We start from the raw sequence: 12,279 nt of genomic DNA, 5'->3' as shown, positions 1-12,279 counted from the left end.
GTGAAACTGAGTATTTTAGCCGTGTTCTTGGTATCTCTTGGTACATTTTGGATGATGTAAATAATGTTTTTTCACAGACTGGACATTTCACTTCATAAGACATCAATATATGGTCTGGAGTGCCATCAAAGTGCCATTAAACTTGCATTTCATGAATCACCAAGGGCCACCGTTTCAGCTAAAAATGGTGACTTTTCATTTTGGGGTGAACTATCCCTTTAAGCCACACTCAGCTCACCTCGCAGTCGTCCTGTATCACATGTGGACCCCGAGGCGAGTTTTCTTCGAACACCTGGCCGTTCCAGCCCCGGAAACGCAGGGCCCGAGGCTTTTCCACGGCAACGGTCGCCGGGTCGCTGAAGCAGTGGAGGGAAACGGTTTGGGTCGCCGAGACGCTCAGTAAGTGTAAGAACTTCATCTGGACCTTCCCCACATCAAACACAGCCTGTGGAGTCAGACACACAGCTTCTTAAACTCATTGTTAACTTAATCAACTTTCCTGAGTACTGTGGCAACTTTTGGCAACTGTATGTTTACATCCGATGCTGACAAACGATCAGGTTTATAGGAATCCAGATTTTAATTTAAATCAGATTTGCCCTTCAGAGGAAATGCGATATCGCAGCTTGACATCAAATACTTCTCATTTATTTTCTCTTTAGTTAGGAATCATGTTCATACATCTGAACTCGTCTTTACAGTAAAAAATTAAATGAGTTCATCAAAAACACTCACTATCTTCACAGAGTGGCTTTACAAAATAAACTATTTTGTTCGATTCCTATAGTTTAATTTTAGTTAAAATGTGTGTATTTTGGGGGAATAAGAGACTGTTTTGGACTGTTGGACATATTATTTGACTAAGGGATTTGTATTCTTAGTTCTTAGTAAAAAAAAAATCTATCATTTTTATGAGTTTTTGTTTTAAATGTATCTAGTTATTTTAGTGCTACATCTTAACTTCATGACAGAGAGAAATGTTGCCTTGCAACTAACTGATACACATGGTTATAAAATAATTTATTTTAATTATTAATCAATCATTTAATTATCAATAAAGGTTATTTCATTAAAAAGTATTTTAGTTGTAATTTTAGTTCAAGTTTTAGCAATTTTGTTATGCCTTTTTGTCATTTTCAGTAGTTTTTCTTTTTTATATAGAATAAATTTAATTAAATAAATTAAATAATTAATTATCTTTTATTTCACTTTTAGATTAGGTTAAATTTAATTTAAAAAAGTCAGTTTTTAAATATATCTTTTTAGTTTTAGTTAGCCCTTCAAGTTGAAATTATTAACGTTTATTTTCAATATTTTATTTCAGTTAAGTTAAGTTTATTTTATTTCAAGTAATGTTTTTTTTATTATTATTAAAATGGTTTTAATTTAGTAAAATTGAGAGAGAATTACATTTCCAGTTTTCTTTTTTATTTTAAAGTTTTATCAATTATATTATGTGTTTGTAGTAGTTTTTTTTTTATGTACGCATGTATAGTTTTTCTATTAATTTTTATTTTTTATTTTGTTATGTTAGTACGTCTAGTTAAACTACATTAAAATGAGAAATGTTACTTTGGCAGCTAGTTGAAGGTAAAGTTTTTTATTTTATTTCAAATAAAAATTTATATTTTTTTGAATGGTTTTAATAGTAGTTTTAGTTAACTATGCTAACTTAGTTTTGGTTCTCAGTTGTGTTTATATGCATGTATCAGCTGTTGGGACCTTATCTTTCGTAACGGGGTTCAAGCACGTCTGTCCTCCTGCCGTGAAGTTACAGAACACCTGGATGGCGTCAGACGTGCAGCCCAGATTTGGATCGATCCAGAACAATCCTGATCAACACAGATACGACAAAACACTCAGTCAGTGAGCTGTAGAGTCAGTGGATGGATGAGTGACCCTTATGAAACAAAAATATATTGCAATATATTGAAAGCGGCAATCATTTGTATATTTTGCAATACATTATATAATATATGTATCATCAATATATTATTAAATGTATTCAAATATATAAAATATTAGAAAATTAAAAGGGAAAATAATATATCACAATATATTTTAAGAAATATATTGGTAAATATATTTTCCTTTCGTAAGGGGAAGGACTTAATCCACCTCAGGATGATTAAAAAGTAACACTATTAAGTTTACACTACCAGTCGAAAGTCTGTAATATTTCATATTACGGATTCCACAAAAATCTGAATCAGCACAACTGTTTTCAACATTGATAATAATCAGAAATGTTTCATATTTTCATGATTTCTGAAGATCATGTGACACTGGAGACTGGAGGAATGATGCTGGAAATACAGATTTAATCACATGAATAAATTATAGTTGAACAGATATTCACATAGGAAACTGTTATTTTAAATTGTAATAATATTTCACAAATTTTACTTTATTTTTAATCAAATAAATGCAGCCTTGGTGAGCAGAAGAGACTTATTCATAAAATATTAAAAGATCTTAATTATTCAAAGCATTTGAACGGTAGTGTATAATCTAAATTAAAAGGCTTACACACTTGATTACTATTTTTATGGAAGGACATACATTCCTTGATAGTTTTGGAATCATGAGTTGGTTAATTAATTGAATATATCACGCCACTTTATCATTACTGCTAAATACTGCAGCATGAAGCTTGTAGTCCGAGTGGATCTCACCGTCGCTCATGGTGTGTGTGCAGTCCAGCAGGTCTCTGCAGAAGCGGGCCGGGTTTTCTCTGGTTCCCAGCGGCGTCTTCATGCTGTGGATGACGCTGCTCAGATACTGCAGCGTCCTGAAGATCTCAGCGCTCTGCTGCGACAGAGACGCGTCTGAGCTCTGATAACTCTGAGAACACACGCCAGGAATAAAACATGTTACAGTTCTGTGGTTGCTCTTCATTAGTGCACGTTATCGACTTTCAGAAAGCAATCTAGAAGTCTTCACCTCCAGCTCTAGATGTGCATCGGACTCCATCAGCGCGTGGACGTCCGTATTAATGCGTATCTGTGAGACGAGAACAAATGAGGGTGAAGAAACATCCTCAAAGAACCTTCCAGGGCATCTTTTCTATTCCAGTAGTGTGCGTCCTTGAAGATCACAAAATTCAGGTTTATTTAAGATGATTCCATCGTTTGCTCAACAATGGGGGTGAATGGGTGCCGTCAGAAGGAGAGTCTGAAAAGCTGATAAAAACATCACAATAATCCACAGCACTCCAGTCCATCAGTTAACATCTGGAGAAGACAAAAGATTAAACAAATCCAGCATTAAGTGTTCAAACCATAACTTCCAGCTAAAATACAAGTCTATAATCCATAATAACACTTCCTCCTATGAGTTAAAAGCGTCTTAATGCTGGATTTGTTTAATCTTTTGTCTTCTCCAGATGTTAACTGATGAACTGGAGTGCTGTGGATTATTGTGATGTTTTTATCAGCTGTTTGGATAAAAAATCCTTTTTTTTAAATCCTTGTGTATGGAGTGCCACAAGGATCTGTCGTAGGCACTCTGCTATTTTCAATATACTCAATTTGTATGTTCCTTCACTTTTTTTTCATTTGTTTCTTCCTTTGTCTTCTCCAGATGTTCACTGATGGGCTGGAGTGCTGTGGATTATTGTGATGTTTTTATCAGTTGTTTGGACTCTCGTTCTGACGGCACCCATTCGCATCCATTGGAGAGACACGGATGCAATGCTACATTTCTCCAAATCTGATGAAGAAACAAACTCATCTACATCTTGGACGACCTGAGTGTGTGTAGATTACTGAAACTTACAAAAGATAAAGGGAATTTAGTGACTTTATGTTTAAATCAATAGATATGTTCTCTCGTTTTAATGATAAAATCAAATAATTTTGAGATTTTATTTAAAATCTTTTTAGTAAACAAGACTTAATATCTTAAGTCATTTTTGTTTATCAATGAAATGCATCTTGATTTAAAAATGTTTATAGATATTTGCACAGGACAACAAGAACTGCATGGAATAAAAGTGTCAAATGAATGAAAGTAAATGTGAAATAATGAAACATGTAAATGTTTAACGAGTGCAATTACACAATCAAGAGTCAGGTGACGGGTTTGAATCTTACCGACGGGCCGGGGGAACCTGGAGGCCCCTGTCAATCAAAACAAAATAAACTATTAATAATAATAATAATCATCGTCTCACCCTTATGCATGTCTGTAGCCAAACTGTTAGCCTTGCAATGCTCAGGCCTTAACAAATGCATGAAACATTAAGCATGATTATCTTTATAATTTTTCTGCAGTGTGATAATAAAGCATTAATCCCTGTGAAGCCGTGGTTTATAGTGATTTTATAACAGCAGAAGTGACTAAAACCCCTGTAGCTGTTATAAAATCACTGTAAACCACGGCTTCACAGGGATTACTGCTTTTATAAAATGCTTGTTCCATTAACGTAGTAAGGCTTCACAAAATTAAACAGAGCAAATAAAGTGTAATGGTATTAATAACAACAGCATTCATCCTCCAAACAAAGTAAACAAATGTTTATGTTTGTAGAGGCTCAGCCAATCAGAATCAAGGACCTGAATCTGTTTTATAACAGTGTGTATGTACCTGTGGCCCTGGAGTGCCCTGTGGCCCCTGAGGCCCCTGAAGGAAGAGATCATCAAAACTTTACATACATTCACCTTCCAAATACAAAACATACTATAAGAGTATATGACGAGTCTGTGATCTAACATGTGTGTGAAGAGCACATCTTACCATCTCTCCACGGCTTCCTTTGGCTCCTCTGTTACCCTGAGAAAGCATCCAACACATCCTTTATCTGATATTGGGAAAAACACGCGTGTCATAAACACTAATGAAGCATCGAAACACTTACAGGCTTCCCAACCGGACCGATCGTTCCCAGCGGACCTACAGGACCAGAGACACCCTGAAACACACACACACACACACACACACATGATGAGATGACGACAAACATTCACACTGATTTACTGAGAAGATGAAGAGACAGACCAGAATTCCCATCGCTCCTTTGAGTCCGGGAATACCGGCGAACCCCAAATCTCCATCTGGACCCTGAAACACAGAGGAAGATGCATTTAATAACCACTTTCAGGTGTTTAACGAAAATTTGATTTTGATAGTATGATGTGTGTCTTGAGTTTGTGAATTTGTGAAATGAAGCATACGTGAATATTAAACATTTTGAAAATAAAGAATTTAGAGAATATGAGTAATATATATTTGTGTGTTGATTAATATTTATGTTTGTAGATTAAATTAATGAAATAATTTAGGTAAACAATGGAAAAATAAATAAATTTAATAATTTAAATTATATTAAATAACTTATATTTTAATTTAATTTTAAGCTAACAGTTGCTAATAATGTTTGTGTGGACAGATAGATCGATATATTTAATGAAATAAAAAAATCTATTATAGAAATAATTAAAAAATGTAATAATTGAAATATAATTTAAATTATAATAAATAATTTAAACTTTGTTCAATAATTATGTGTAGACAGACAGATAAAAATGACATTTTAATTAAATAATTTAAATTGAAAGAAAAAAATTGATACATTTTATGTAATACATATATCAATAAATTAAATTAAATTGTAATAATCTAATTTAAATTATTTTAGATAACTGAAATTAAACCAATACAATTTTAAACTAATATTAAAACATATTAATATTTTTGTGTGTATAGATAATCAAAAAAAATAAATAAATAGATTTGACAGTTTAAGGCAAAGCAAAGCAAGGCAAGTTTATTCATACACAGTGGTAATTCAAAGTGCTTTACATAAAAGAAAGTAAAATAATCATGAAGAAAAATAATAACAAAAAATAAAACAAGCAATTTTAAAACTTTTAAAATGATTAAAACATTTAAAAACAGTTAGAAAATGATTTTACATAAAAAAATAAATAAAACAGTGAAAATATAGTGCAGTCAGTTCGGACATTGCACAGTGCTCATTCAATAAATGCACAGCCAAAAATATGTGTTTTGAGTCTAGATTTAAATGTGACTAGTGTTTTAGCACATCTGATCTCTTCTGGAAGCTGATTCATAGTAACTAAAGGCGGACTCCCCTTGTTTTGTGTGAACCCTTGGTATTTCTAACTGACTCGATCCTAGTGATCTGAGTGCTCTGTTAGGTTTATATTCAGTGAACTCATCTACAATATATTTCGGTCCTAGGTCATTTGGTGACTTATATACGAGTAAAAGTACTTTAAAATCAATCCTAAATGTAACTGGAAGCCAGTGTAAGGACCTGAGGACTGGTGTGATATGCTCAGATTTTCTGGTTCTAGTCAGAATCCTGGCAGCAGCGTTCTGGATGAGCTGCAGCTGTCTAATGCTCTTTTTGGGAAGGCCAGTGAGGAGCCCATTACACTAGTCCACCCTGCTGGTGATAAAGGCATGAACAAGTTTCTCCATGTCTTGACTGGAAACAAAACATCTAATTCTTGCGATGTTTTTTAAATGATAGTATGCTGATTTAGTTACTGCTTTGACATGACTACTGAAACTAAGGTCTGTCTCCAGAATCATACCAAGATTCCTGATTTGATTTTTAGTTGTTTGACCCCTAGAGTCAAGGTATGCATTCACCTTGAACACTTCATCTTTGTTTCCAAATGCAATGACTTCAGTTTTTTCCTTGTTTAACTGAAGAAAGTTCTGGCACATCCAACTATTAATTTCATCAATGCATTTGCAGAGGGAGTCAATGGGGCTGTAGTCATTTGGAGATAAGGCTAGGTAAATCTGGGTATCATCAGAATAGCTGTGGTAGGCAATTTGGTTATTTCTCATTATTTGACTTAGTGGAAGCATATACAGGCTAAACAAGAGCGGTGTTAGAATCGAGCCTTGTGGGACTCCGCATGTCATGGACGTCCACTTAGACTTATGCTCTCCTAGACTCACATAATAGCCTCTCCATTCTAAGTATGACCTGAACCATTTGAGTACCATCCCAGAAAGCCCGACCCATTCAGTTAAATTTTATTTATATAGCATATTTAAAAACAACCATGGTTGACCAAAGTGCTTAGAAATGTCCGGAATAAAATAAAATAAAATAAAATAGATGAATGCATTCAATACAATAAGTAATTAAAATCCTAAATAAAATCCAATTCTAAGGTTGTAGATTAATGTCAAGTGTGAACTGTTCACCCGTCTGAATGCTGAACACTAACCTTGGGTCCCGGAAAGCCCTGGAGTCCCAGCATGCCTGCGTCTCCCACCTCACCCTGTGGGAAAAATCAGAAACCGGGTCACCTTCCGGACTACAACAACTTCCTGTTCCCTTCTCCCTCCTCACTCTGCCAGATCCTGTCACTGGATCTGTTTCTGACATGATTTCACTGACGGCACATAGCACTTTCGTTTTCAAGAGGACATTATTTTAAGTTTACATCCACAGTCGCACACGTAAATTCATTCATTCGGCCTGGAAGACGATATTCCCACTTTGGATGCTTGGAATTCCTGCTCGCTGTCTTTTCCTGAGTGATGTAAGAAAGTGGAGCAGCTGGTTTGTCTCATGTTTACTCAACGATCTGCTTACAATCACTCAAACTCTTACATAAGAGACCCGACGACATTTAGACCAAGTCTGGATTTATGATCATCTTTCACAAGAATCCAATCAGACGGCCATTTTTTTTTTCAGAGTTCAGATTTAGATTCAGAGTTATTTTAGTATCACTGAGATAATATTCTAGTTTTTTTCTGATATTTGGAATTTTTCTATTTTCTGTTTTTGCTTAAATTCTAGTAATTTTGTTTTGTTTAGGTTTTTCCTTTTGTTATTATTTGTCTATGTATATACTTTTTTAATTATTATTCATTTATTTTTTAGTTGTTATTATAGTACCAGTTTAACTAATAATTATATATATTATAGTTTAGCACATTCCTTCATATTTTGTTTTATTAATTTCAAAATAAAGTAAAAGTCTGGACTGTCTGATCAAGCTATTTTTTCTTATCATCTGGTGTGTGAATTATTTGACTATTTTTAAATATTTTAGATCATTTTATACATAAGGAGCTTTTTTGTAGCATGAGTAGAAAAATTCTGTACAAAATTACTATAATATTTTTATGTAAATAATAAAAAAATGTTTATATATTTTCATGGTTTTAGTGGTTTTAGATGACACTCACTGGTTCTCCTTTGGCACCTTGCTCTCCTTTCATGCCCTGGTCTCCCGTTGCCCCCTCCATGCCTTTAGCACCCCCCGGTCCTCTGTCACCCGCCAAACCCATCTCACCCTGCACAGGTCAAAGGTCAAGGGTCAAGGGCGCATACTTTAGTACATACTGTGTATGCTGCACATTTTGTCATATATAATACATTATCAAATTAAAAATAAAAATCGAAAGGGAGAATTCAGGGGTTTTGACCTTTGACCCCGCTGGCCCTCTCTCTCCGATGGCTCCAGGAAGTCCGAGCTCGCCCCGCGGACCAGGAAGTCCTGCCCCTCCCTCCAGACCGGCGTCACCGCGCTGACCCTGCACACACGCGTCAATCAAAGCAGCAGCCAATCAGAGCTCAGTACAGAATCCAAAACACCGTTCAATACAATTCATCATGCAAACATCTCGCAAAAAGCTTAACCATCAGTGCATATTGCACCAAAAAAAGAGAACGTGAGCTCCAAGCTATATCTGTATAATAATGACATCTGCGATGCTTTCATTGTGGAGAATAAACACATAACAGAGGCGGAAAGAGCATGAGCTGATGAGTCTGGGATTCGTCTGCAAGAGTTTACGTCAAACACAGAGACAGAGCCAGTTAAACACAACACACGCATCTCATCCAGTGATGTTCACAGGAAGAAACACTAGAAAACAACACTGGGCTCTCTGAAGTTCACTGGAGGTTATTAGTGTTCAATCAGAGTTTTTTTTTTTTTTTTAGCATAAACAGATAACTCTGTTTATACTGATTTTATTAAATCGTGTTATTGTGTTAGTTGTATTATTATTTAATTAATCAAAATAACTTAAATGCAGTTTGATTGATATTAATTGAAAAGCAGGAAAAAAAAAATTGTAATTAAAACGGAGTAATCTGTTTTTGCAAGTTGCGATTAATCATGAGTTAACTCATGACAATCATACGATTAATCACGATTAAATGTTATAATTTATATATATTAATATAAATAAATATTTATATAATTTTATAGAAGTACTGTCAATAAATGAAAATATTTAATCACGATTAATCGCATGATCGTCATGAGTTAACTTGTGATTAATCGTAATTTAATCACACATACTGTATTAATCTGTTCTAAATGTACCTTAAATTAACACTTATCAATTATTTTATATACTCTAATCAACATGGGCATGGACAAAAATGGATGCTTTATGCACATTTATGTTTAATTTTTAGTAAAACCATACTCAACAAAGAGTACGAAGACTAGACATGTTTCGAAGGTCATGGATTTTTTTCAGAGAACTTGTCTATTAAACACATGAATAAAAGAACATAGAAATACCAGATTCCCATAAACCAGGTTCTCTTTTCTTTCTTTGCACTGAACAATACTTACACAAGCCTGTTTACGTTTTTGCATGACATGAATATGAAATAGAGACTGAAATGTGACTCATTAAGAACACATTACCAGCTCTCCCTTCCAACATGTTAATCTGCACAAAAAATCTGATTTATAATCGAGCTGACATCTGATGAAATCAAATAAAAGATCACTAAAAAAGTCACTAAATCTAGTCTAGCAACACTGTGCATCTCCAGTTCATCAACTAAAGGCCATGGGTTAAAATCATTATTAATGCGTTAGTTTGTCATGACAGCAGTTATCATTTTCATTTAGTTTGTTGAAGTACTTAAATAACTAAAACTAAAATAAAAATTAATCCCAAAAAGTAATGAAATATAACAAAATTTAAACTTATTTGATTTCGTTTAGTTGAGGTATTAAAATTACTAAAAATGAAATAAAAAATAAAAATCAATAAAAGAGATTTTAAAAGATATTTAATAATAAAAAACATCACATTTAGAATACATTTAATTCAATTTATTTATATATATTTTTTATTTGTAATTTCTAACATTTCTAATTTTCATTTAGTTTAAGTTAAAGTACTAAAATGACTAAAAATGAATTATATATAAAAAATAATAATAATAACAATAACAATAACAATACTTATTATTATTATTAGTATTATTTAATGAACTAATTTACATTAAACAAATAAAATTATTTTATTTTACAGTCAGTTTGCCAGGCAACATTTAGAATTTAGTTTAGTTTAGTTTAATTTAGTAAAATAAATAAATAAATAAATAAATAAATAAATAAATCTGTAGAAACCTTGCACGAGTCAAACCAGATGAAATCATAATTAATTGCTCATAATCACACATGCTCCTCCTTCAAAATCATTAAAAGAATTAAAAAAAACATTACAAGATTAAAAGCATCCCAGGATGCATCAGATGAAGTTGAAGCAGATGAACATCCAGAGAAGAGCTGCAATCCTTAAATATGAGAGAGCTTTCATGCTTTTTTATTTTGATCATTACATTTTTCCCAGATGTCCATCCATGTTATATCAGAGTCTTCAGCACATTACTATTAATCTAACATGTGCAAATCAGTCAGAATAAACTCTTCAGCACAGTACCACGGTATTCCCTCATAAACTGCTTTTAAATGGGCTGGTTATAAAAGCATCTGTCATTTGGCTGTTGGTTATATAACACAGTGCTGTGTCTGAACGAGGCTCTAATGAGTCATGGACTGCGTTTACACTCGGGACGGGAAGAAAGGGCTGAGAAATGAAAGACACATCAGCAAAATCACTTGAATGGGCCAATCATCTGTGAACGCTTAGCAGAGGAAAACCACCAAAATGAGTTACAGGACAGCGTCCATTCATCAGATGCAGAGGAATCAAGCAGCCAGTGCAGATTAATCATGTGAAGAACATCACATCAACATCAAATCAGACCGATTTACATGAACATTTGATTAAAAGCCATTCATTTGCACACATTATTCTGAAGAAAATAATATTTATCTTCACAGTCTTTCATCCAAGTGCAATGACTTTCCTGTTCATCACGCAGAAAATCACGTCTGGATTGTAGAAACGCCCTCATTTCTGTCTTGCATTTAGTGTTTCACTTACATCCAGGTGAAATAGGCTGCTTTGTGCTGATTTTTTTAGAGGATTCTGTGAAGCCTTGATTATTTCCAGATATTTTTACATTTGAATTATGCAGAAAACTAGAATGTGGAAAAGTAGAAACAAAAATACAGTTTTGGTTGAATTTAACATGCTAACATGAGAGATGATACATGCCATTCAACAAAACAATGGGCAGAGATCCTGCAATTTAATGCAATAAAATCATGTTTTCTCCAAATAAAAACACACAAAAATGACACAAAAAAATCCCTAATAAACTAACAAACTTAAAATTATTTTTGTTTAGTTGAAGTACTAAAATTACTAAAACTAAAACCAAAATAAATAAATAAATAAATAAAAAACATATAGAAATATTTTAAAAAGGTAATAAAATATAGCAAATTTATTAAATTTAGTTGTCAAGGGAAAATGGAAAATATTTGTTTATTTTTACATTTTATGTGCAATATATATATATATATATATATATATATATATATATATATATATATATATATATATATAAAACAAACTGAAATTATTATTATTATTATATATAATAATATATTATTATTATTATTATTATTATTATTATTATTAAACAATTCAAATGTAATTTTCAATTGTAATTTTTAATTATTTTAATTTAAAGTAAAAAAATTATGTATTTACTGGCATTTGAAAAACAAACAAAAAAGTATTCGAAATTTAACTGAACGAAATTAAAAACAGAAAATATAAAAATAAAAACAAAAACTGGTTTGAAAACTCAGGGGTTGCGTTTCAGTGTAAACGGACCAAAACGGAGACAAAATGTGCGCCAACTCTTTGTGGAGTAGTTCTCCTGCAGGACAGATGGAGGCTCCAGAGCGGTCAATGTCTCTTAAAATTCTCCCTCATTTTTGGTCATACAGATAAGAGTAATACATGTTTTGAATCTGTAAAAAACTTTACATTTATTTGTGTGCACTCACAATAAAAACAAAACATTGTGCTTTTGTAAAATAATGATAGCAAAACAAGATGCGCTTTCTGCCGACTCGGTCTCTGCAAACTTGAGTGTGAAACTCT

The 12,279-nt window shown here is 32.9% G+C and overlaps 1 protein-coding gene across 1 annotated transcript in view; it reads right to left on the bottom strand.

Annotated features, from left to right (window-relative positions):
• The window catches only part of LOC113041613 (collagen alpha-1(XXIV) chain-like), a 32,446-nt gene that overhangs the window by 1,084 nt on the left and 19,083 nt on the right, over positions 1 to 12,279 (bottom strand). Inside the window, exons 24-35 of the mRNA XM_026200244.1 lie at positions 8,428 to 8,535; positions 8,188 to 8,295; positions 7,215 to 7,268; positions 4,999 to 5,061; positions 4,859 to 4,912; positions 4,738 to 4,773; positions 4,588 to 4,623; positions 4,095 to 4,121; positions 2,944 to 3,003; positions 2,676 to 2,844; positions 1,723 to 1,832; positions 239 to 445 (exon numbers count right to left, since the gene is read on the bottom strand). Coding sequence (XP_026056029.1) covers positions 239 to 445; positions 1,723 to 1,832; positions 2,676 to 2,844; positions 2,944 to 3,003; positions 4,095 to 4,121; positions 4,588 to 4,623; positions 4,738 to 4,773; positions 4,859 to 4,912; positions 4,999 to 5,061; positions 7,215 to 7,268; positions 8,188 to 8,295; positions 8,428 to 8,535 — 1,032 coding nt within the window. The remainder of the gene's footprint in view (positions 1 to 238; positions 446 to 1,722; positions 1,833 to 2,675; positions 2,845 to 2,943; positions 3,004 to 4,094; positions 4,122 to 4,587; positions 4,624 to 4,737; positions 4,774 to 4,858; positions 4,913 to 4,998; positions 5,062 to 7,214; positions 7,269 to 8,187; positions 8,296 to 8,427; positions 8,536 to 12,279) is intronic.

Source organism: Carassius auratus, chromosome 23 (assembly GCF_003368295.1).
Source record: "Carassius auratus strain Wakin chromosome 23, ASM336829v1, whole genome shotgun sequence".
Lineage (NCBI taxonomy): Eukaryota > Metazoa > Chordata > Actinopteri > Cypriniformes > Cyprinidae > Carassius > Carassius auratus.
This window is presented reverse-complemented; position numbering and strand designations above follow the sequence as displayed.